This window comes from Chlamydotis macqueenii, chromosome 3 (assembly GCF_036417535.1).
Source record: "Chlamydotis macqueenii isolate bChlMac1 chromosome 3, bChlMac1.mat, whole genome shotgun sequence".
Lineage (NCBI taxonomy): Eukaryota > Metazoa > Chordata > Aves > Otidiformes > Otididae > Chlamydotis > Chlamydotis macqueenii.
Window position 1 is genome coordinate 6,346,332 of NC_141558.1, and position 24,801 is coordinate 6,371,132.

Consider the following 24,801-nt stretch of genomic DNA (forward strand, 5'->3'; position numbering starts at 1 on the left):
AAGGTGGGAGCTGCTCCCGTTGACACTACCAGGTGTCACACCAGGACTCGGCCACCCCTGGGAGGTGTTGGGCAGGGCATTGCCCAGCGTCCCCAACTGCTTTTGTTCCTCTGCTCCTCTGTGCATGTGGGAAAATGTGGTTTTTATCCCGTACCCTGATATAGTCCACAGGCTGTTCTTGCTGGAGGTGGAAGGAAGAATAATTGAGTTCTCAGCAGACACAAGATCACACCAAGTCTGAAAAACTCAGCAATATGCAGAAGCTACACCAGAATTGTGCTCCTCTTTGGGATACATCAGAATCCAAGGGCTCAGAGGCCTTTCATTCATTCTAACCAAATTGATGCTGACCTTCCCGTTACACTTTCCTTTAGGGACCTTGTACTCTAAAGTCAAGTTTGCCATTACAGAATTTTGCTTTTTTTGAGTTACCTCTCTTGGGATAAAAAATAACCAAACGAAAACTGCACACACACACACACAAAAAAAAAGAAACTCCAAAATTAATTAAACAGAAAAATAAAAAGAAATGCACACTGTGAAAAAAAATACATTCACAAAACCACAAGATACTTGAACAAATATTGTAGACATTTCCAAATTTTTACATTAAAATGTACACTTTTGGGTAATGACCACATGTGGAAACCAAGGTAATAGTTTTTAGTTACGGAAGCGATTCTGAAACAGCAGTTAAGAGTGCAGCTCTTGCAGAGTTAACCATTATGAGCTAAATTAGAAATTGAACAAATCATTCTTCAGCCACATAAATCATTAAAGTTTGTTAAATTGTTGTATCCATGACTGAGGTAAGCCAACCATTTAATTAATTATTATTTTTATGTTATTTTCCTATGGATGTTATTCCCATAGTTTTTACTGTTGTTGAATGTGCATTTGCATTTTTTTTTGCAAATACTTCCAAAATAATGAATAATCTTTACTTAAAAGACTAAAAATACTTGCCAGCTATTATCAGATATGAAATCTGACAGCAGTTAAAGTGTTGGTATCTGAACTTATTTGACAGCTTCTTTGAACAACTTTTACTAGGTATTCTCTGTAGGATTAAATATTTTTAGATTTGTGCAATTTGTTCTATCAGTAAGTCATGTTAAAGGGAAAGCAAAAATGTTCCAGATATTAGACAACCAGCCTAAGGAATAGCAACGGCTTTTCTTGCTACCATTTCTCATTAAAAGCCAAACATCACGATCAAACTTTCATTGCGTATTCATGCAAGGACCGATTCTGATTCCTGTGGAGCAAATAAAGCTCAGTAGAAATTTTAGGTGCTCCAGTGGAACAAGACCCCAGTGTTTCCCATGCTTGCAGTCTTTCCATTACACATGCATTTTATTTGCTAAAAGTTATCACCGATTGTAGGCAGAGGAGGCCAGATCTTCATCTACCTACGCAGGCAGTGATACATAAGTCATCCTAGTTTATCGTGGCTGCGGATCTGATCTGGAGGTCTCTGCTCAGCGCTGTCCTGTATTTTGTGCACCTCAGCACCAGGGAGCCGGATGGAGTCACCGGTCTGATTTCTTACCAACTTTGGCCTTGGTTCAGAGACCTGCAGGAAGCCGTGACCTGGCCCAAGGCACCTGCTTCTCCGCTGGCTCTGGCACAACCTCCATGCAGGATTTCCAAATACAGCAATTTATTGTCCTGAATGTCTGGTTGATGATTTTATTATCTCAGATTTGCAATGCCTGTGAATAATTGGCCACAAATTATGAATTTTTAAAAACAAGGAGGTAGATAATCAGGTGAGGAGCACAGATAGGACTATACCGGTATGGCAAACCACAACACAGAGTATGTACAGCACTTAAAGTTGAAATTATGAATTGTTAAGGCAGAGAACCTATCTGAAGATGTAGGATAGGGAAGCAGCTCAGTGGTCCATCCGTCCAGAGGTGGCTGGCAAAGGAATGTAAGTTAGTTCTGGGCAGCTTTCATTCCCGGCATTTATACTGGACCCGGAATGGTGCGATGGGTTGCTGTGTCCCCACCAAATGTAAAGGGCTCTGCAAAAAGAAGAAAATCCGTAGAAACATTTCAGTTAGTTCAGTTAATGGAATTATCATTGTGCTTTAATGTTAAGATATAAACATATTCTTGGAGCTTTAGTCTTAGAGAATGAGAACTCACAGAATACTGAGAGTATTTTTTGGCTTTACTGAAGCAGAGCCTTCATGATTACTTTTTATTTCACTCACTCTGACAGAGGATGACAGATGAGATCTTAAGAAACTCTGATGGTTTTGAATATCTTCACCAGCATAATTGCCTGTGGGTGCAGAACCAAGCTACAATCAACTGCAGTGAGAGCTGGCATGGCAACACACCATCAGTCCAGAAGAGGCAACCTTCCTTCCTCTTCTGGGTGGACTTTCTACCACTACTTGACAGCAACATCTCACGTTCTTCAAGGAGAGCCGAGGAATTAAGTTCTCCCGGCTTCCAACTTCCAGCCTAAAGGGCAACCATACGAAGCCCATGCCATTCTCAACTTCTCCCTCTTCTCCTTGGCAGTTTATCTATAGGGCATGTGTGTCACGTTTAGGTTGTGACAGGCAGACCTGATGATTTCGCAGCAGTCTGTGTTTATGAGGAACAATGATTTTTGGAGAGTGGAAAGGACACTGCAAATGGGGAAGGAAATTACTGCTGAGAGTGGAGACTGCGCCACTCTCCCTTAATGGTAAAACCTTTCTGTGTCACAGCTGCTCCTTCAGTCTGACCCAAACCATTTCTCTTCCATCACTGAATATGTAGTGGAAGAGCACTGTGAGTGCTGCACCTGATTTCATATCTTTAAAGCATTAATAATGCAGTTCCATATTCATTGTTCTTGTGAGTGGCAGAAAGCAATTATAAAATGTTTTGTAATGTTTAGGCAATGATGAGACAAAACGCTCCTGTAGGCTTCCTTGTGCAGACACTGCAGCTCCAGTAACACTGCTGGAGTGACTGCTGAGTTAAAACAAAGACTGAGTTACTCATTACATCTTTTATTAACACTCCTCTCAAACTGCTGCTTCATTACACATAACCACCGTTGAGCACGGTTGTTCAGCGGGGTGTGATAAGTGAAGGATATAAGGATGCGGAATGCTGTATAAAGGCATGGATCTTTTACCTCCTTTGGTACCGCATCCAAAAGCACAAATTTGTATTTGTACAGCAACAGCGCGACGAACAACTGGATTTCCATGATTGCAAACCACCTGCAAGAAAAGGGAGGAAAACGTTGGCCATCCAGCCTGACCATCACAGCGTCTCGTCATCCGAGAAGAAACAGAGTGTCTTTCACACATTTGACACTCCATGCTTTAGTTCTGCCTGAAAGTTTATCTTCAGGAGGAAAATATCTTTGTTCAGCTTCATTACTCGGCGAAGAACACAAATGTAGCGGCTGCCTGTTCTTTCCGGTGAAACTTTAGACCGACAGTATCCCTCTAACGCCCTATTTTAAAACAGCCCCTTATCATTATGGCTTTTTCCACTGTGTAAACATTTATGTTCTTCTAACGCTTGCTGCCTTGAAATAACTTCCTAGGAGTGAGAAGGCAGTCAAATATAGAAAAGGCTATATGACTAATTGCGCTATATAAAGTTATATAATGCAGCTGGGAGCCTGATGACATCAGAGTAGCAGTTATTATTTAACGCGTCAGCATTAGCAGTGTAAGACCCAAGGGCATGATTTTTTTTTTCTGTAACGCTCTCAAGAAAGGTCTTTTTTAGTCAGTCCAGAGAAGATTTCAGATAACTGCAGGTGAACTCTTCTAGGCTATTATTTTTTAACGTTGACATCTACAGGAGCTTTCTGCATTCAGTCACTAGCATGCACCTATGCCAGGTCAAGGGATTACTCAGTTGCAGAATTTAGACATAAGTCTTAAATACCTGGTTAAAATAGTAATGCTACCTTGCTCTTCCACACAGTTTACTTTCCATTGTCTGAGAGATGCTGGAAAACTTGCATAAAACAGCTATTGGAGAATTCACTGGGGAGAAGGCCAGATGACTGCACATGGCGTCAGCCTGGATTTGGCCTGGCAGGTGTGAAGAGGAAGCTAATAAGCCCCACGAGACCCCAGATAACTCCTGCAGAGCCATCCAGATCCACGCACTGAGCCGCCCTGTGCTCCGGAGTGGGAGGACGCTTGCTTGTGTTGATGTAGCTTCAGACTCAAATTATCTCTGTGATTTCACATTGGAATTGCCTTGAGAGAGGGAGCTTTTGGTGACCTTGAGCTCGGGGGAATGCAGTGCAGAAATATTTCAATGGAAATTAGCCCAGGTCAGGCTGCATTTAATAGCCCAAACTCCATGCTGGCAGCACCGAACGAAGGTGGGCTCCTTACGGTCACTGCACTGGTTGCACAGTGTGGTCCTGGGCTCCTGGTGCTTGAGGTCCTGCCTCTAAGCCATCCTCACTAGTATGGGACAGATGTACCAGAGAATCATAGAACAGTTTGGGTTGGAAGGGACCTTTAAAGGTCATCCAGTCCAACCCCCCTGCAAGAAGCAGGGACATCTCCAACCAGATCAGGTTGCTCAGACCCCCGTCCAACCTGCTCTTGAATGTTTCCAGGGATGGGGCATCCACCACCTCTCTGGGCAACCTGGGCCACTGTTCCACCACCCTCAGTGTAGAAAATTTTTTCCTGACATCCAATCTGAATCTACCTCCCTCTATTTTAAAACCATTATCCCTCGTCCTGTTGCAACAGGCCCAGCTGAAGAGTTTCCCCTGTCTTTCCTGTAGGCCTTGAGGTACTGGAAGGCAGCTGTAAGGTCTCCCCAGAGCCTTCTCTTCTCCAGGCTGAACAGCCCCAACTCTCTCAGCCTGTCCTCACAGGAGAGGTGCTCCAGCCCTCTGATCATCTTGATGGCCTCCTCTGGACTATCTCCAACAGGTCCATGTCTTTCTTATGTTGGGGCCTCCAGAGCTCGACACAGTACTGCAGATGGGGTCTCACCAGAGCAGAGTAGAGGGGGAGAATTCCCTCCTCCAACCTGCTGGCCACGCTGATTTTGATGCAGCCCAGGATGTGGTTGGCACACATATGTCCGAGAGTGGCCGGAGGGACAGCCCAGGAGTGAAAGGCAGGACTGCAGAGTCCCAGTGCATCCCTCTTTCCACTGTACCAAGCAGAAACTATGAGCCTTCTTGCAGCTAAATGCTCCTTCTTTCCCACCTGTCTTTTGTATTCATGACTAGAGCCTCCCCTAGAACTCTGAGCCACGGAGGCCCTCCCGTTTTATTTAGCGACAGGGGGGTTTGACAAAGATGCGCTTTCTGAAACCTTGCCCCCAGTGCACTGGGACGTATTGGTGTCATGCTGGAAGCCAGGAGCTCAGCTGTGGATTGAGGTCCTGCAGTAAATGGAGTCTGAGAATGAAATCACAGTTGTCATGCTGAAGGGTTTACAGCGTCAGCATAAGATAGGAGACACCAGACGGAGCCATGCAGGGTAAGCACACTCACACGGGCAATAGGCCCTTGGTTAGACAAAAGTAGCTTCACTGCCGTAAAATTTTTCCTTTAGGCAAAAAAGATGGCACAGAAATGGCTTTGTGGGAGCTCTTCCCATGCCAGTTTGCTAGAATATTTGAGAAGTAAGTTATTTTCTAGCTTTCAGTTTGATTAAATTAGCTTTTAATTTCATTATGAACTTTTGCAATGGAGAAATTAAATGTTCAATACATTTAAATGTATAAATCCTAGTACTGAATTAAATGAAAATGCATCTTAAACCTGAAATATCATTATTTCTTTCAGTCATACCAAGGAAATCTGCAGCCTGGGATCTAGATACATCCCTTGATTTAATTTCTTTTCTTCCAAGACCACCACATTGTCCTTTTAGAATTATTGCTGAAAAGTGTGAAGGTGTGTGATACCATGTGGACTGCCAAAGGCTTTGAAAGGACTTTTTGTCTGTCAGCAAGAAAAAGATTCTCCATCCGTTGTCTATGCAGAAAAGTTATCATTTTCTTTCTAACTACAAACTTATTTTAAAGGTCTTACCGGAGTCCAGAGAACAGCCTGAGCAAAGAAATAGGTCAGTGTATGTAAACAAGCATCTTTCAGAAACGTTGTTTGGCAGCTTGTCCTCTACCTGCGGATGCCTCTCGTGAATTCTGCTGTCGCCCTTGCTGGGAATAAGGCTGTGCTCATATTTAGCTCAGGAATATGGTACGAGTCACGGAGGTACCGCAGGGAGTGAGCACTTTTGTCTGGCAAGCCTAAATGCAGATTTATCCATTTTGTTCATGTCTTTAAAGCCTTCACAAAGCTGACCTGACACTCATGCCCAGCCTGCTGCAGGGTGCAGATTCAAGAATGCCGATCCTCTGCAACACCCTCTGGATTCCTTGCTCCACGTGGGACCTCTGAGTTAAACGGACTAGTTTTAAGGATTCTTGGCTACTTGCTTCTTAGAGGAGACCAGGTTTTGAAGGCTGAGAATTGAGCATAGAGATGTTTGAACACAGAAACGAGGAGCAGCTGGCTCCCTGGGACTTATTCCAGGAAGAGGGACAGCAGAGAAAACAGCAGAAGGAATGCAGGAAGCATCGAGGCTGGCATTGCTGGAGGAGTGAAGAGAGACAGGATCTGCAATTTAAGCCATCATACAATTGCGTGGGCCTTAATGCGAAAACAAGACTTAAACAGAGAGGAGCCAGTTAAGACATTTGAAGATCAGCAAAGATGTCAGTGGCATCACAGAGGATGGACAGAGAGTCTCAGACCAGAGGAATGTTCTTTAGGTTAGATGAGAACCGGTTTATGGCAACCTAAATGCCTGTGTCTGTAATTGGCAGGTTTGTAAGTGGAACAACTCTCCCTTGATGAAAAGATGCCTCAGCAGCAGCAGAGCTAGGCTGACTTTCCTCCCTGGGGGATATCCCCTGATACAATAGTCTCAGATTCTCTTTTTACACCGTGAGTTAACCTGTCTTTTCCAGGAGCAAAACTACTTTCAAACCGGTTTAAACAAGGTCCAGATAATACTGAGCATTAGGGGACTGACAGAGAGCAAAGCAATGAAAACACTTTATCTCCAAGTGTAAGAGGAGCCCAGTTCAAGAGAGTTGTTCTCTGCAGGGTTTGGGAATAAATAAACCCCAGCTGTTTCACTGACCTTCCTGGACACTGATGCTTCCCTCCTCCGAATGCCACAAAGCTGTCCAAGAAAGCATTCTTCTCTAAATTTGCCTCTTTCCAACGATCCTGTGGGAAGAAACTTTTTTTTTTCCAAATCAGCCTTATATAAATAAAGCTTAACTTTATTTCTCCAGGCTAAAAATGACCTTGGACAGCTAATCCTCAATACAAAGTTGCACTAATGCCATTTTTTTGCATTCAACCTGTTAGCGTTAGAGTCTGGATTCAAAAGTCAGCACCAACTCAGGGAAAGAAATGAGGGTCCCATTTGAAAAATACTTAGTGATGGAAAGGTTTTCAAAATCACCCCTAAAGCATCTTTCCTTTACCGCCTCATTTTTCTGTTTCCTGCATCTTGAACTGTTGTGATGCCTATAAAAATGCAATTTTCTCCTTTTAAATATACAGCAAATGTTCAACCAGTACCTTCCCTCAGCCACAAAATTGTATCACGGCACGCAAAGGGCTCACGCACGTCTTGCACACAAACCATTTCTAAGATGCTGCGGGCAGAAAAATGCAGGGTGTATGAGCGGTCACACAAGAGAAAGGCAAGGATTGCCCAGCCCCGTTCTCAGGTGCAAGCCAGTGTGTGAGAAAATAAACTCTTCAAAAACAAAAACAGCCTGCTGGTATCCAGAGGGCTCCTTGCTCCATCCTGAGTTGCTTTAATAGAAAAGGAACAACACGAGGAGCAAAGGAATATCGGCTAAACTTTGGTTGGGTGACACTGACAGAAGTAAATCTCTCGAGTGCTGGGTGATAAGCTATACCAGCCTCCAGAAACTCAGTGCAACTCTACCAAGGCCTGTCAGGTTTGTGGTGGCTAACTCGTCTGATGAAGCTGTCCTAGAGAAGATGTAATTTTATGTTTGTTTATTTTGGATTTTTTTTCAGCTTGGGCTGTTTAGAGCTTTTTGAAGAGGAAACCTGTTAGCATCAAAATCCAATAAAAGCAAGAAAAAAATCTCAGCGGTGATGAGGGAAGGTGATACCAGTTGGAATGGCAATGTTCAAGGGGTACTCACCTGTTCCTCACGAAAAAAACGGGTGAGTTTCTAAAAAACAAGCTAGCTTGCTTTTTAGGAATAAAGTTACTAAAGAGATAATCTGCTGCATCAAGGTGTCTGCTTAGAGTTTCAAACAGGCAGGAATTGTTAGGAGGGATTTCAAATTGGTGAAGAGTTTGCTAGAAAGGAAGTTTTGTTTAAAATACTCCTTGATATATTTCTATATAGGATATAAATATATTTATATATTTATATAGGATATTCTATATTTATATATTTATATAGGATATTCTATAGGATATAAAAAAAAGACAAACCATTCTACAGCGGATGGTGCTAAAAGGAGCAGTTACACGCCTGCCCACGCAGCCACCTGGAGTGGAATAATAATCGAGAAACTCTAGATCAGCTACTGAATTAGCAGAGCTAATACCTACCAGAAATCATCTGACTGGAAAGGCCAATGAGCCTGGGCAAATACGTGGAGATGAGCTACCCAGACAGATGCCAGGCAGAGAGGAGTACTTGGAGTTGTGTTCAGCAGTGAAATCAGTGCGGTCTTTCCATGCTGGGCTTTGAATCAAGATCAAAGTGATATAAAGTAGTACCGTATTATCTGGAACGTGTAACTGAACTTTCAAGTCTTAGTTATTCCTACAGACTCCTCCTTTTTGTGCACATCTTCTCTGTACACCGAGCCATCCTCCAGATGATGGGGAATACCCAATTTGTCCATACGCTTTTGTTGTGAAATAAGTGAAGAGGAGAAGAAAACAGCAAAATGCCCACGCTAAGAGTGACAACTTACGGGTTTGAACATTTCTGGGTCAGGAAAATATTTTGGATTCCTGTGTAACCAATAGGGCGACAACATCAGCATGTCACCTGCAGGGACGGTGAAATTCTGAAAAGGAGAAAAAACTCTAAGAAAAGAGAAAATCATGGGTTCAACTCACAAAACAATTCCTCCTTAGTACCTCTGTTTCATCAGCAGAAGGTCCTAACAGAGGACAAGCGAAACTAGTAAAGCCATAGGGGGCATATCACGTTTGAAGCTTCTTCTTGCTGTTGCCCTTTTTTTTCCCTAAGAAAAACCTAAACAGTGGAGAATGCGGAAAGACTGGTTTTTTTTTTCTTATTTGGTTTTCCAGATATAGAAACAGAAACATTATTTCTGTCTTTCTCACTTCTTGATCTACCATGTCAACTGGTATTTTTTCCTAAATCTTTTGTTAAGCACTTCCTTCAGAACACAAAGAAATTCATAGTAAGACTTATATGACAATAGACCTTTATGGGACTTTAGTAATTTCTTAAATGGGCATGAGCGCTGATCTCTTAAGAGAGAGTATTTTGTCCCAAAGGATTATTTGTTAGTCTCCTGAATGCTAGCACTTCCCCTCTAAACAGCACTGAAGAGAACAAACAGAAAAGAAGGAATTTTACAAGTTACTAAATCGTGGTGCCTTTTCCTGCATTTGTTGTGTCTCATTACAAATTCATATCCTATCAGCACAGTAGCTCCAGCTCAATTCAATTGAATTTAAATTCAATTCAAAACTGAAGGTAAGACTAGGAGCAAAGGAAGCAAAACCACTCTTAAATAAATGACCATTAAAATAATGATGATGAATAAATCTGTTAAACTAAGCAGAAGTTACATGTGAGATTGTAGAATCTCTACTATTTTAATTTTCTCTAGATGTATTGGGAGGCCACTTTCCAGATAAATCATACCGCATCCTTTTGGAGGGAAAAAAAAAAAGAAAAAAAGGAAAAAAAAAATAAACTCACTTGAATTTTTATTGGGTTTACTACTTTCTTGGTGATTGCACCTGGAGACCTCAGCCGTATGGCTTCCAAAGTGCACCATTTAATAAAAGGGAGCTTCTTGAGGTCCTCTTCAGAGACTTCTATTTTATCTTTACCTGTTGTGGCATGAGAAAGAAGACTCTGTGTAAAAAAATTAGATTTTGTACTTATTTTGGTACATGCTGACAAATCTTGCTTTAGCCCTTCTGACAGAATAGCTCAAGACTTTTAGGCCTTGTTTACACCCAGAAATTTTCTTTATATTTCAAAGTAAACAAATGGTCCAAAATCAGTACAATTTAAGAAAAGCTACTGAAGATGATTTCATAACCCTAAGGTAGCTGTAGATATGGCATTCACCTGAAGAGGCCAAACAAAGGTCATTCTGGAAGTTAAGAGTCCCTGGACTTTTCCAGTACTTTGGTAGGACACTGCATGGGAATCTCAAGGACTGTAGGCACTAAGGTAAGTAGTCGAGACTGAGCTCCTGGGCTGGCAAATAGGGCCAGGAGAGAGGCTTAAGCACTGGCTCTTGATCATCCTTATTGGTTAATTATTGACATGTTCCTTGACGTGGTTTTGACCCATGTCAACTAAGACTCTTCCATGAAAGTCTAAGCATCACTCAAGGGACTGCATATGTGAATGACTGCTCCCAGTAGGTGACTGTTTTTTGAGGGAAAGAGATTAGTCACGCGAGGGTGAATCATGCTGGACAAATTGGCCTCAGATGAGAGAAAAGAGAACAGTTCCTGGCCTGTTTTTCCACAGAATAGCTGTAACTCTGGTGCACATCACACCATGAAAAGCAGCTGAATTGAAAGACCTCATCTGACCTTATCATAGATGCATGAAAAAAGCACAAGACTGGTTAATACAAATCTAGGTCTAAATTATAGATGTGGAATGAAGAGAGAAATACATACGGTTCTTTTTCTACCATTTTTTGCTAACGTCAAAGGTGTTTTTTCTTGAAAAATATGTCTTGAGCATATGCTGAGAACTCAGAGCTGGACCCTGTGTTATCAGTAGTACCCTCAGCAGCATCATTTATTATTTCCAGCCATTGACCACTAGCCATGTGCTGGGCCAACACAGAATAAATAATTTCTAGATTCCAGAAGGACAGGATTGATTTATTACCTGCTTTGCCAAAAACAGAAACCAAGTCTTCCATGACTTTCTTGTAAATGGAAGGATAAGAGAGTATGAAAACAAGGGTCCAGAATGCAATCTAAACAGAGATGAAAGTACTTTAACTCAGGAATATGGAACAGAATTACAGTATCTTTGTAGCAAATCACAGAGGCAAGTGAAAACATTTGCACTTTTTTGGATGTGCCTGTTGTATCTGGGATGCACAGGGAGCTGTGCTTCCAGGGTCAATCCACGTCTACGGGCTCAGATCCCAGGAGATTAGGTCTAGTCATCTGCTGTGTACTTATCTTCAGTGAACATTACATAGCTTTGGCTTTCAGCTTTGAAACACAGAATCCTTTCTTTAATTTCAAATATCTAGATGTTAAAATGAATTACTAAATCATTTTGTGCGATTAGATTAGAATGGAAGAAAAAAACGAAATAGTAAATTTCTACTAATGTTAGCAGAAATGAAGTGAAGTTTACTTGCAGGGCATTGTCACAGTGAGTCCACTAAAATGGGCAGGGAAAGTTTTAATTAACAGCAAAACAAGCAGTAGTATATCCCTTTTAGAAACAATTTACTAGCTGATTATGCAATGAGGTTGAAAATCAAGAAATTTAGGAAAGGAGAAAATCCTCTTATGGGGGATGAAACCAGAAGGACTCGCAGCACTGCCAGGAGCCTCTCTCCTCTTGCTGGGCTAGCGGGAGACGCAGCCTGCACGCAGATCTGGTCGCGGGCCAGCTGTGCTGGTGAGGGATGAGAACTCTTACTGTTATTTCCCAAATAGCCCCGTGTGGATGCAGCCCCCCTTCTGCAAAACCAATCTGGTAGCTTAGTTTTCTTGTACAGCACTTGGACACTGTGGCTTCACTCCATGGGCTGAGGAGGGAGAACTGAGTTGTTTCAGATAAAAGGGTGTAACGTGCTTGTGAAAAATCCCCTTGGAAGGTGAAAGGCCTTTTTTTCATCATTCCAGTCACCAGAACAGTGGTTGTGACTATTCTGAGAAACAGCGAAATATCTGTGTGTCTATTTACAGCTGGATATCACAGAAGTAAGTAATGATAGTGTTGTGGAAGGAATGTCAGTTATCCTGACAGCAGACAGCAGGCTATGCCTCTCACTTATGCCAACATGTGAATCCACAGAAATCTCACTGAAATTCATTAAATTCCTTTAGGGTAAACCGTAGTAATATCAAATCTACAAAAAACATAGATACATCCATTAGAAGCACATATAAAAATAACTCACTATCATTTTTTTTTCTAAATCACATCTGTAACGGACGTAACTGTGCTGGAAAGAGCTTAGTAGCCATGGTAAATAAAGGATGTTTTTGCTGCTATGGGTTTTTCATCTGAGAAATTCCTATAAATGTCTTTGGTCAGCCTAAACTGTGTTAGATATATTGGGCCTGTTAGGATAGGTATATCTGTATCATTAATCTGTCAAATCCATTTCTAACATAGACAAAACTTAAGTGGCAGTAGAATCAAACCATTGCTTTTCTCCCCCTGAAGCAACACTGGCATTTGTACAGCAGATCCCCCAAAGCGAAAGGGCCAAATTCACTCAAGGATTGACACACAGATGAAGTTACTTTACATGGTGCTTTTGATGTTCTTTACGATTGGTAACACCAGGCTGTTTGAATTAGAGTCTCTACTATAATGCAGCCACAGGGCTTTGAAACAGAGTTAAGTGCTCTTCACAGCTTAAGACTGTGATCTTAACAGCTACGAGAGATATGTTCCCAAAATGTTACGATAGAGGACGTCATAATTTAGGAAAAATACAAGACGAGTTGGTCTTGTCATTGCTTCTGTGACATTACAGCCTGGGTGTATTTGTAGTGATGCACGTGGGCGTGATAATCCCGTCTTTGGAATACACGCAGTGTGTGTGACCTCTGGTTCAAAGGCTTGGCTTCCCAAATACAGGCTTTTGAACAGGATAGAGAGAAAGTGTTTCCCTAGCCTTGTACTTACAGGGACAGCGTTCGCTTGGGAAGCCCAGAGCATCAGGAGACCATAATTGGGAGCTAGATGTTTTCCTTGCAAGTTGTCCAGGAGATGTTGCAGTAGTGTCTGTTATAAATAAAATATAATAATATGTATTTCAAAAATCTATATTAAAATCTAGTTTAGGGTAGGGCTTACTAGAATTCAAGGATATAACGTAAGACTAGTTTATCCAAGAGAAGTAATGTTAGTTATGGGGGTTTTGCAGCTGTTGAGAGAAAAGTGAGACTCCCTCACAGGCAGAGGGCCAGAAGTCATCAATGCACCACGTGAATCCCTACCAAATACTTGCACTGCCCTCCATTTTCTTAAAGTTTTTAGGGAATTAGGTTCCCTCACTCCCCATGGTTGCTTGTATGTGGAAGAAAGAAAAAAGAAATCTCTACTCTAATTCTTGCTCTACTTCTCTACTTTAAAGAACCTGAAAATGGGACTGAACAAGTTGAATCAATGGAAATGAAGAAAATGTTCTCTCTGTTCCTGCCAAAAAGGTGCTTGTTATGAACAGACGGTCTGATATATCAGCAAACCCTCTAGTTCCAAGTGCTTTGTAAGTGACCTAACCAGTGACTTCAATGGCTTGATATTCCTTGAAACTATAGCAACTGTCCAATGTTCTAGGAGCAGCTTTTGTTTATAGTATTTCCTTAAATACAATGCAACCACGTGTTCAAGGCAGAACTTCCTGTCTACTTTTCAGAGGGGAAAAGGCTGAATTAAAAATGACTGCTTTTTTTTTTTTTTTTGCCAAATTCCCACCTAATATAAGACACTGAGTTTGTGCCTCCTCCTTCCTCCACCTTCTAACCTTCCACCATCCCCTCTCCAGCCCTCTTCTTCTTTCCATTACTCTGGTTTGATTTATGAAAGAAACTGTGGTATGTAAAACTTCTAAAGTCTAAATAAAACCTGGTTTGTTTAATGATCTGTTCTATAATCATTTGGTAGATCAAAATTCCCAGGCCAGTCTGCCCTCGTGTTTGTCCGCCATGTAGACAAAATTCCTGCCATAGCTGAGGAGAATAACCAGGAGCACAACTTATCACAGCTTTGACACAATCAATATTTAGGGTACTTGGCTTCCAATCCAGTAATCTGCTATTTTCTACTAGTCTGGCTGCTGGAGGATCTACTCACTCTACACCAGGGCTTAAAAATAGTACATGTAAGGTTTTGAAATTTCACAGCGTGGTGCCCTCAGAGAAACAACTGAAGAGTTCTTTCTCTCACCTCCTTCAACTGCTCACTGCAGCTGTGATGCCAGAGGCTGGCGATGGGTCTTATCTCTGAACCCTTGGCTTAAAATTCCCCAGAGGAAGATGTCAATTCTCAGGATTGTAAGAAATAAACAAAATTGAGGAGTAGGATTAAAAATGATGGATCTGTCCTAATGTAGGTGACAGCAATACTTGACAATTAAGGTACAGCTAAAAGCTGACGTATTTCTTCCAGTACTGAAATAATTCCTGCCCTCCGCTCCTTCAGTTGGAATATACAACAAAGTCATCTTATTTCACAGCCTCGGATGTTTACCTTGGATGTGGTCTCTGAAGGGTTGGTCCTTTCAGCATCTGACACTACTTTCTCAAATAATTTTAGAAGCCATTTTTTGGATTTAGACCAGTTCCTGTAAAGAAAAGCAACAAACAGGAACCACTTAACTGAAGCAGCACAAACCAACATTTCCTTTTCCATGAGGAGGACTCCTTCATTTCTTCCCAAAAGCCCCTGGGCTGCAGTCAGTTGATGAACAGCCAAGCGTCAATCTGACTGACAGTAGTGTTGAATTCTCCTTGGCCAGACCTCATCTTGTAGCCAGGACTTGTGACTGCAAGACTCCTAGATTTTAATATCTATTCCACTACAGCTTTTCACTGTGGCTTTGGACAGTTGCTTAGGTCAATCTTTTCAAGAGTGACCTCCCCTGAGAAAATACAGGCCACATTTTTACAGCATCCTTAGTTTTTCTGAAAGCTATTTTGAGGTGCTCAAGGTGCTGTCATGGTCCTGAGAGCACTGACAGGCTCCCTTCCTTGGAGTTTGGTTGCCTCTACCCAAGGTCATCTCTGTGACAGTGCAGTAACGTAACCTGGGATCAGTCTGCTGGGAAAACAGCTAAGGTGTGGGAAAGAGCAGAGAGATGCCTCATTGGGGACCCCTTCAGCTTGGGACTCACACTTAGGATCAGGCCTTTGCCCTTTGCCCAGTTCTGCTCCTCTCTGACAGGTCCAAGCTGGACCCTGCCCACCTAAGCAAGGTTGTTTCTGCTTTATTCCAGAAAAATGCATGAGACAAGGTCAGAACTTTTTTGAAGCACCTAGATGAAAGCCTGCCTGACCTGAGGGTGCACCATTGACAAAGACACTGCATCATCCTCTGGGGGAAAAGTCTCCCGTGGTGGATATTCCAGCAAGCAAAATGCCTGTAATGGGCACACCACCTGCATCATCTCCACCTCGTTACCTCAGGAAGCACTCGGGCATCTGAGAAGCGTATTCAAAGTCCTCATCGTACTTCTGAAAATGTTCTTCAAACTCCTTGATTTCACTCTGACTTGTTGGGCAGATGCCTTTCCCAAACAAAGTGTTCACCACAGCTGGATACATGACGTGCCTGCAAGGATGAGATCCTGGTGACTTGCAGGCCATAGGGAAGCTGTTGCAGCAGTTCTGGGCCGGGACGCGGCGTGCTGAATTAACAACACTAGAAGTGCGGGGCTCAAGCGTTAGCCAGTATGGAAAGGCTGGCACAAGGCTCATACCTCACTCACACCCTTATCAGAAATTTTAAGCAGAGGCTAGGATGGACCTCAGGCCAGTCCTCTGCACACGGCTGAACTTCATCACTGAGCTGTTAGTCCCTTGAGCAGTGGCAGAAAGGCTCTGGGCACTGAGGTCCCCTTCTCCCCACTAACCTCTCCTCGTATTTCAGGTTAGCCCGTGTGGAACTTCCAGACATCGTACAACCCCTCCTGCAACCAAAGACCCTGAGAAATCTTTGCTTTTTTGTTTTCTTTTTTGTCTCACTACCATTTGCTCCTCCATTATCCTGCAAACTGAGCTCCTTTCCCAGACCACTTCACGTTCTACCTCTGAGAAACTCTTACGCCGTCTCTGCTGGGTTCCAGCTACGGCTAAATATCTATTTCGAGCGACAGCTCTTTCACTTTCTTGCTTTTCTACAGATCGTAAGGAAGATGGAGCCACCTGCTGGCTCTATGGATTTAATTTTGAGGCAGCTAAATAACAATTATCCAGGGCATTGCATTCCAATTCTTTTACGCTGCCTTGTTTGGCAAAACCATAACAACAGATCACACTCAGCAGAGATTTACTGTGGGTGTCTCTTAGAGATTCAGTAGTTTATCATCTAGCCTACGACTAGAGGCCGATGTGACTTCGACGTCACAAGACAGGTTGGGGAAAGCCACGGGATGTGGGGGTTTGCACCCCGTTATTGAGAGCAGTGAGACTGAGGGCTGGCAGGTTTCAAAGCCCCTTTCCACCAGGCTTTCCCCTGGTTAATCCAAATTGCAGTAATTTAAGTGTCAGGTGCTCAGTGTTTCAGCTGCAGTAAAAAGCTGTATATTAGATGTGTTATGTAGAAAAAGTCAGCAAAAGACAATCTGGACGTGAGGTCTTAGAAATAGGTCCAAGCCAAAGGCAATATCCAACTTGTAGTCCTGATGGGCAGGCAAGATAGAGGTGCTGCCCCAGACGATCAGGAAGAAGGAGTTAAAAGCTCTGTTACTGTCACGTGAAACTGTGTGTTGGTTTTGTTTAGTAGATTAAGGGATTTTTTTTTTTTTCTCACATGAAGGATTAAGTTCTGGCAGCAAAGTCAGTTGCAGAAGTCTTATTTAACTTTTGGGCTAGGCTTGGCCCAAAATATGCAGAGAAAATTTTCATTCTGCTGAAGATCAAGCATTTTTTCTGATCGCAAGTTCTTTACAAACACGTGAAGCTTTTACCCCTGTTTTGGGAAACAGGGTTTGTTGGAAGATGCTGTGTTTTCTTTTTTCTTCCAAATAAGTAATTCAGATGTTCCTCCTAGCAGGGAGAAACCCTGTCCACTCTGTGAGCCACCTGAAACCGTGAAGCCGTGATGAACATCTTGACCCAACTTTTCTAAGACTTGAGGGCCTGAGCTCCACCTGCTTTGCAGTAACATATCTGCTGCCATGTAGGACACCCACGCATTACAGATGTGCTGCAAAACTCCCTTACCTTACCAGGTCATTGAGGTCGCCCGAGCCCTCCATGCCCAGGTGTGCCATGTGCTCATGTAGTTCCTTACACAAAGGGCCCGTGAACACGTGCAGATTGGAAGGACCCATTTTTCCCTTCATCATGCTGTAGAGGTTACCGTGGTTCTGATAAAATGCTTCTGCAGGGACAGAAACTAAATACAAAACGAAACAGAAATGTTTTGGAAAGTAGATGAAGTAGATTTGCACTGAAAGATGAGTGAAAAATTTTACACATAACTTGTGACTCTAATTTAAATGCCTTAACTCTCATTTGCCTATAGTGAACTTCCCAGAAAGCTTCCTTCTAACCCTGTAAGGATTTTGGTGAGCCCTCTGCTTCTACCAGTCTGTGTAACATCTTCCTGCCTCATGAAGCTTCAGTGCCACAACCAACAATCCAGAGATTTCCACCCAGCTCCTGTGTGGATGTAGAGAGATGTGCATGCGGAGCACAAAACTGACTGAAATGAAAAATATATTAATCTGAGAAAAAAAAACAGTTTGGCTCTTCATGCTATAGTCATTATTTCGGTCACAGCAGGAGAGGCTGAGAGAGCTGGGACTGTTCAGGCTGGACAAGAGAAGGTCGAGTGTGGATAAATATCTGGTGGTGGGAGTAAAGAAGATGGGGCCAGGTTCTTCTCAGGGCAGGAGGCAATGGGCACAAACGAGAACACGGGAGGTTCCACTGAGCCATAGGAAAGTTTTTATTGTGAGGATGGTCAAACACAGGAACATGGTGTGCAGAGAGGTTGTGGAGTCTCCATCCTGGGAAATACTCAAAACCCAACTGGATGCAGCTCTGAGTGACCTCCTGCTGCTGACATTGCTCTGAGCAGGGGCTTGGACTAGGTAATCTCCAGCAGTGCCTTCCAGCCACAGGGATTCTGTGATTTAATCTCTCTGCCAGCTTGCTTCTCCCTCATTTCACAGTCCAAAACTACCAGACTACTCCAAGAATTCCTGCCTGTGGGATTCCACAGGGATACAAGCACATGAGCTGATGGAGCATGCCACTGCGATGGGACATATACCTCATCCATTCTAATGACTGCTGTGCTGCAGGGTAACAACTAATAATTGCTACAAGCTAATTTTCAAGTTCAGTGATAGGACAACACACTATTGCTCCAAACCTGGGAGATGTAGGTGGAGTGTCTAGCCACAGAAAAGGACCTGATCTCAAACTGGGGTTGTTTGATGGTAAAAGTAATAACAGACCCTGGATCAGAAACTTTTATCCCTTGAGACTGAATCCAAAACACTTCGCAGGCTCACAATGCTGGATCCACATGAGGGAATTTAATTTCCCCTTCATTTTGTAGCATGGTCATAGGTTAAGATAAGCATTTAAGGCACGATCAAAAAGCCAACGGGCTTTGGATTGGGCTTTAATGTTCCTGGGTAACTGGATTTTATTTCCATTGAAAAAAAGAGCTCGGTCTCATTTACCTGCATTCTCAACAGCTTGTTGTACTGCTTGCTCAAAATTTAAGTCTTTCGATTTAAAAAATGCTTCAGTTCCTTCTTCCTCAGTCACAAAAGTAAACCGTTTTCCCAGAGCGAATATTGTGAACACAGGCCCGTGCTGGAACAGACAAAGATTTGGTATTATTGCCTTGTTAACACATTTGATGGGAGCCCCAGCAGGACCTCAGCGCACAAAGATGAACATGAATCAGACCAAAATTTGACGGAAGCATCCCAGGCGCCTGCCTGACCTCTCACAGAGAAGAAGAGATTCCTTCTCTGAGATTAACAGTTTATATTTAAATCAGATTACAGTTCAAACAATACAACCTACCTGGATTTAAAGAACCCAAGAGATGAATTTTCTACTGCATCCCTCGGTTGTCATAGCAAAGTACTCGCACTGTAGAAATCCATAATCCTACCTATTTCAATGTACATTTTTTAACAAAAACTCCCCACTCACTGGGCGTCTGACAACAGCTGCTGTTCAAGACAGACACCTGAATAAACAGACTTTTCATCTGTCCTGGTATAATTATGCTGATGTCTTAATGTCATGAAAGCAGCTGCTGGAAGAAGCTGCCGAGCAGTTCTGCGTTTACCACCCTTGCGTTATGGGTGGGTACCAAGGAAGCGTGGGCATTGCCTGCCAACACTGTGCACCAGTTTACTGCTCTGTCCGAAACAGCGTTTAAGAAGACTTGATGGCATACAGAGATAGGGAAAGCAAAAGAAAAGTCCTGTTACGATTTAAAGCCTATGAAGCTGCTCTCACTTACAAAAGCTCTTTCTTTCCCAAAGGCTGGGAAACACCACACAGAACAGCAGGGCCGTGATGAGAGCCAGATCTGAGCTCACACAAAAGTAACACTCCAGAGAAATAAAAACTTGAGAAGAATGTTCTCCAAAATCTCCAAGAAGAGAAATAAAGGAAACAGCCCTTTTTTCCCAGGGGTGCTACTAGGCAGGGGGCGACCACTCTCGGCTGAGAGCGCTGCAGTTGTGTCACGTCACAGGTTGGGAGCTAGGTGCAGTGGGCTGGTTTCTCTCCCGTGGCAATGCACACACACACACACACACACACACGAGTTCAATGCCACGTCCCCTCTCTATCTCAGGGACTTTAACATTTTGGTCTTCCGTGCATGGCAGCAGGGTCACAGACCATTAGTGACCCAGCTGTGGACATTGCCTTCAGAAATGCTCCACCAGAAGCCCTGTCCTCTTCCCCAGCCTGTTTCTCCTCCACCAAACCTCATGCAGGATGGATGTCCCTTGCCGTGTAACCCAGCGAGCCATCCCTGATGCAACCACACGCAGAAAATTGGGCTGAGAGGCATCTACCTGAGCCCTGAGACACGGCACCATGTCCCAAATGCAGTCAACATATTGAGAGTGAGGTATGGATCCACAGGTCCATACAGTGCAGAACAACCTCACAGGTTTAACTGACCTCTTCTGGTTAGCTTAATTAGCAAGATGATGAGAAGTATTTTAAATTCCATATTAACTCTTATCATGTTTTCCAGGCAAAATGGGGAACCACATCCTTTGAACCCCTCATCAAGCAGCTCTACATGTGTTCTATGTTGTGTGGTGGCTCTGGTCACCCACCCTGCCCATCCCAGACCGCCTGCGAAAGTGCTTTAGCTAGCCAGGCAGCTTTAGGAGGAAGAGGTGGTATCTTTTATTAGACCAGAGATTAAATATTATATTACAGCAGGGGATCTTTCTTTTCTTAGACCCACTGATGACACAAGGGGAAAAACAGAGAATTCTTCCAGCCCACGTCTTCTTCTGTAGGAGGAAAACAGAAGCAGTGAATTTCAAGCAAAGTGCATGCTGCAAGCAGTGAAGTCTGGTGTGTTACGCCAGGGCCTGACAGAAAAGGCAGTGAGGGGTATAAACAAAAGGGACAACAGTAAGAAAACTAACTCTTTAAGAAATAAAAATAAATGAGTGTCACTTTGACGGGCTGAAGTATTAATCAGGGGAGGAATTTTCTCATTGCAAAAGTCTCCCCTGAAGGTAACGACCCTACAGAGCTGAAGAGGTCTCACCCTGGCAGAGCCCAGTTCTGCACATTTACGAGGGCAGCTTGCTTGTCCTAGTAATGCTTAACCCTCTTCTGGCAATATTAAAGAGCCTGGAATTATTGCAGATGTATTTTGCAACCCTTGTGATGGCTGTTAATGACCCCTCTGGCAGCAGCACCTGTTTTATCTGGCTGTACTGCGCTACAGTGCCTACTCCTTTGGAAGGGAGCAGGCAGGGAAAGGCTCATCTTTCCTGGTCTGGGCACATCCTGCCAGTGTGGGAGGTGGGACGGAGACATGCTGGGGGTGTTTGAGGAGAGGAAAGGGAGAGCAAGAGAGGAACCCCACCTCAAGGGGGTTTGTATGAAATATGGGGTGATGGGGTCGGTGGACAAGGGACGAGCAACAGACATCATCTACCTGGACTTGTGCAAAGCTTTTGACACTGTCCCGCATGACATCCTTCTCCCTAAACTAGAGAGGCATGGGTTTGATGGATGGACCACTCGGTGGATAAGGAGTTGGCTGGATGGCCGCACTCAGAGAGTGGTGGTCAATGGCTCAATGTCCATGTGGAGACCGGTCACGAGTGGCGTCCCTCAGGGGTCCGTGCTGGGCCCGGCCCTGTTCAACATCTTTGTCGGCGACATGGACAGTGGGATAGAGTGCACCCTCAGCAAGTTTGCCGATGACACCAAGTTGTGTGGTGCCATCGACATGCTGGAAGGGAGGGATGCCATCCAGAGGGACCTTGACAGGCTGGAGAGGTGGGCCCGTGCCAACCTCATGAAGTTCAACCAGGCCAAGTGCAAGGTCCTGCACCTGGGTCGTGGCAATCCCAGGCACAAATACAGGCTGGGCGGAGAATGGATTGAGAGCAGCCCTGAGGAGAAGGACTTGCAAGTGATGGTGGACGAGAAGCTTAACATGAGCAGGCAATGTGCCCTTGCAGCCCAGAAAGCCAACCACATCCTGGGCTGCATCAAGAGGAGCGTGGCCAGCAGGTCGAGGGAGGTGATTCTCCCCCTCTACTCTGCCCTGGTGAGACCCCACCTGGAGTACTGTGTCCAGTTCTGGAGCCCCCAGCACAAGAAGGACATGGACCAGTTGGAGAAGGTCCAGAGGAGGGCCACAAAGATGATAAAAGGGCTGGAGCACCTCTCTTATGAGGACAGGCTGAGAGAGTTGGGGCTGTTCAGCCTGGAGAAGAGGAGGCTCCGGGGAGACCTGATAGCAGTCTTCCAGTACCTCAAGGGGGCCTACAAGAAAGATGGGGAAAGGCTGTTTAGTAGGGCCTGTTGCAATAGGACAAGGGGCAATGGTTTTAAAATAGTGGCGGGTAGATTTAGATTAGATATTAGGAAGACATTTTTTACAATGCGAGTTATAGAACACTGGAACAGGTTGCCCAGAAAGGTGGTGGAAGCCCCATCCCTGGAAACGTTCAAGGCCAGGCTGGATGAGGCTCTGAGCAACCTGATCTGGTCGGGGATGTCCCTGCTCCTTGCAGGGGGGTTGGACTGGATGACCTTTGAAGGTCCCTTCCAACCCTAACCATTCTATGATTCTATGGGGAGAAACTCTTCAGCAGGGCCTGTTGTGATAGGATGAGGGGTAATGGTTTTAAAATAGAAGGAAGCAAACTCAGACTGGATATAACAAAAAAAAAATTTTTTTCCAGTGAGGGTGGTGGAACACTGGAACAGGTTGCCCAGAGAGGTGGTAGATGCCTTATACCCGGAAACGTTCAAGGCCAGGTTGGATGAGGCTTTCAGCAACCTGATCTGGTTGGAGATGTCCCTGCTCCTTGCAGGGAGGTTGGACTGGATGACCTTTGAAGGTCCCTTCCAACCCAAACCATTCTATGAGTCTGTGATCGTGCTGCAGGCAGGCAGCCAGCCTGGGGGTGATGGATAGAAAGGTCCCTCCTTGCCCAGGACGACCACAGGGAGAGGTCACAGCTCCTAAGGACGCTGACTTGCTGGACTAATAAGAAAGTCACAGGAAAGGTCCTATCTGCAAACACACTAAAGGGGAGATATGTAAGAAACCCTTCTCCTTCTGCTTATTCCCAGTTTTCTGTCATTGAAAATGTGTCTTGTTCTAGTTTCTGTCCCAACAAAACCTGGGTTTTATAAAGCCCTTCAAGTGTTCCTGGTGTGTCCAGATGTGGCAGCAGCTGCCATAGCACCAAGAGTGGCCTAAAGGGTCTCCAGGTGAATGAACACCAAAAGTAACGGACCCAGAGACACTAAGTTTGCACTTGTACTTCAATACTTTTTTTCGGTATGTAAAAGTTGTGCTCATTCAGTTTGTGAATGAACCCCTAGGAAGGACTCTTCTGACAGGTTTGTTTTAAAATTTTGTCTAAGATTTTGCTAAAAGCTTCTTGGGGAAAAAAGGCAACTAAAGCAAGCTTAAGCCATAGTGAAACATCAGTCCACAAAAGGGATTGCTCTGGAAAGGACGGTTTGGCAGGCTGCTTTAATCTGGTTGTCACCAGGATATATTTTCAGTAGAACAAAGAGCTTCTCTAAGAGCCTCATATCGGAAGAGTCAAAGAAATATTATGATTGGTTTTCTGAGCAAAGATTGTTCAGCTTATTTAAAGGATTATATGGCATGGTATCTGAAATAGCAGGGGAATGGACTGGAACGAGTTTTCTTCCAGTCCTACATTTCTGCCCTAAGATGAATACACAAATAAACGATCATTGTACACATAGGTGAAAGATACAGGAAAGACATAGCAATGTAAGGTTAAACTCAGCCTGTAAGCTCAAAGAAGCCAAGGAACTCCAGATCATACATGTGAGCTTGCTCTATGGTGCGAGGTGGAAGATGGGTGTTATGTCAGTCAGTATTAGCTGCCTAGAAATTAAGCATCTAATCTAAATTAATCATTTAGGCTCTCTCTATCAGACAGACAGAAAAAGAAAGGCATGTTCAGGGGTAAATATTCACACCCATCTTTGGTAAGTTTTTTAGGATGGAGAAAGTTGCCTGCCAAGCATGCCTGTGCCTCTCTCAAATATTGAGGGACATTAGCTGGTAGTCAGAAATCTCACCTAACTTTAGGCATGCAAATAATTAGTTTCCCTGTCCCAGTGCCTAGCATAGGGCACATTATCTGAAACCAAGGTTAACAGGTAGCCAGACTGCAAAAGCACAACAGCAGCAGTGCTGGGTCCAGACAGGATGACCACAGCACAGAGATCATGCCTGGATTGGATCCATGGCTTCGCAACGCTACTGGTACAAAGCTGACCCCTCACCAGCTGAACGCCCCTGACGTTACAAAACGTGACAGGAAAGCAGCAAACTTAATGCGGGAGTTTCTCCTCGCCTTTCCCCTTGCAGGCAGCCACCCTGAGCATGCACCCACGAGCAGGCACGCCGCCACAGCCGTTACCTTGCTTCTGGCTTGCTCTATGAACTCCAGAGGAGCTCTCCCAAACTGAAACGCAGCTCCAAACCAAGGGATCCAGCTCCCGATGCACGGAGGGGAGCTCAGGTTTCTCAGCTGAAACAAAACAACCTTGACAATAAGAAGTCCCAGGATTGCTGCCAAGAGGAGAGCAAGAGCCATTTTGCCTTTTTGCTGCCTGCCGCAGCAACCGCTCTGCCCGCCGCGGCACCCGGCACGGCCGCGCTGGCCGGGATTATCCGAGTCGATGAATAGGGCCTCTTTTATCAGTCTTGCCAGCTGATCACTGCCATGGAGACAAGATGTCAAAGCACCAAGCAGCCCAGGGGACAACCCCTTGTTTTGGAAAAGGCAGAGCCAATTCTCCTCCGCTCTGGGACGAGGACCAGCTCCACCGCTTGCAAAACTTGGATGTTGCTGTGGCAAATCCTTGA

General features: G+C 44.1%; 1 protein-coding gene across 4 annotated transcripts; it reads right to left on the reverse strand.

The window, feature by feature from the left end:
- Positions 1-532: 532 nt before the first annotated feature.
- On the reverse strand, positions 533-24,577 carry CYP39A1 (cytochrome P450 family 39 subfamily A member 1). 4 transcript variants are annotated; one of them, XM_086745986.1, is made up of 12 exons: positions 24,353-24,577; positions 18,884-19,019; positions 17,409-17,583; positions 15,646-15,795; positions 14,716-14,809; positions 13,150-13,248; positions 11,155-11,245; positions 9,994-10,127; positions 9,008-9,103; positions 7,167-7,255; positions 3,149-3,236; positions 533-2,033 (listed from the first exon to the last, which is right to left on the reverse strand). In XM_086745986.1, exons 1-12 carry the CDS (start codon positions 24,527-24,529, stop codon positions 1,962-1,964), a joined length of 1,401 nt encoding a protein of 466 aa, XP_086602112.1. In that variant the 5' UTR covers positions 24,530-24,577; the 3' UTR covers positions 533-1,961. The 4 variants fall into 4 exon arrangements, with proteins under 4 accessions (XP_086602112.1, XP_086602114.1, XP_086602111.1 ...); XM_086745988.1 differs by lacking the exon at positions 7,167-7,255; XM_086745985.1 differs by lacking the exon at positions 533-2,033 and having other exon boundaries at positions 3,005-3,236.
- Between the last annotated feature and the right edge of the window lie 224 nt (positions 24,578-24,801).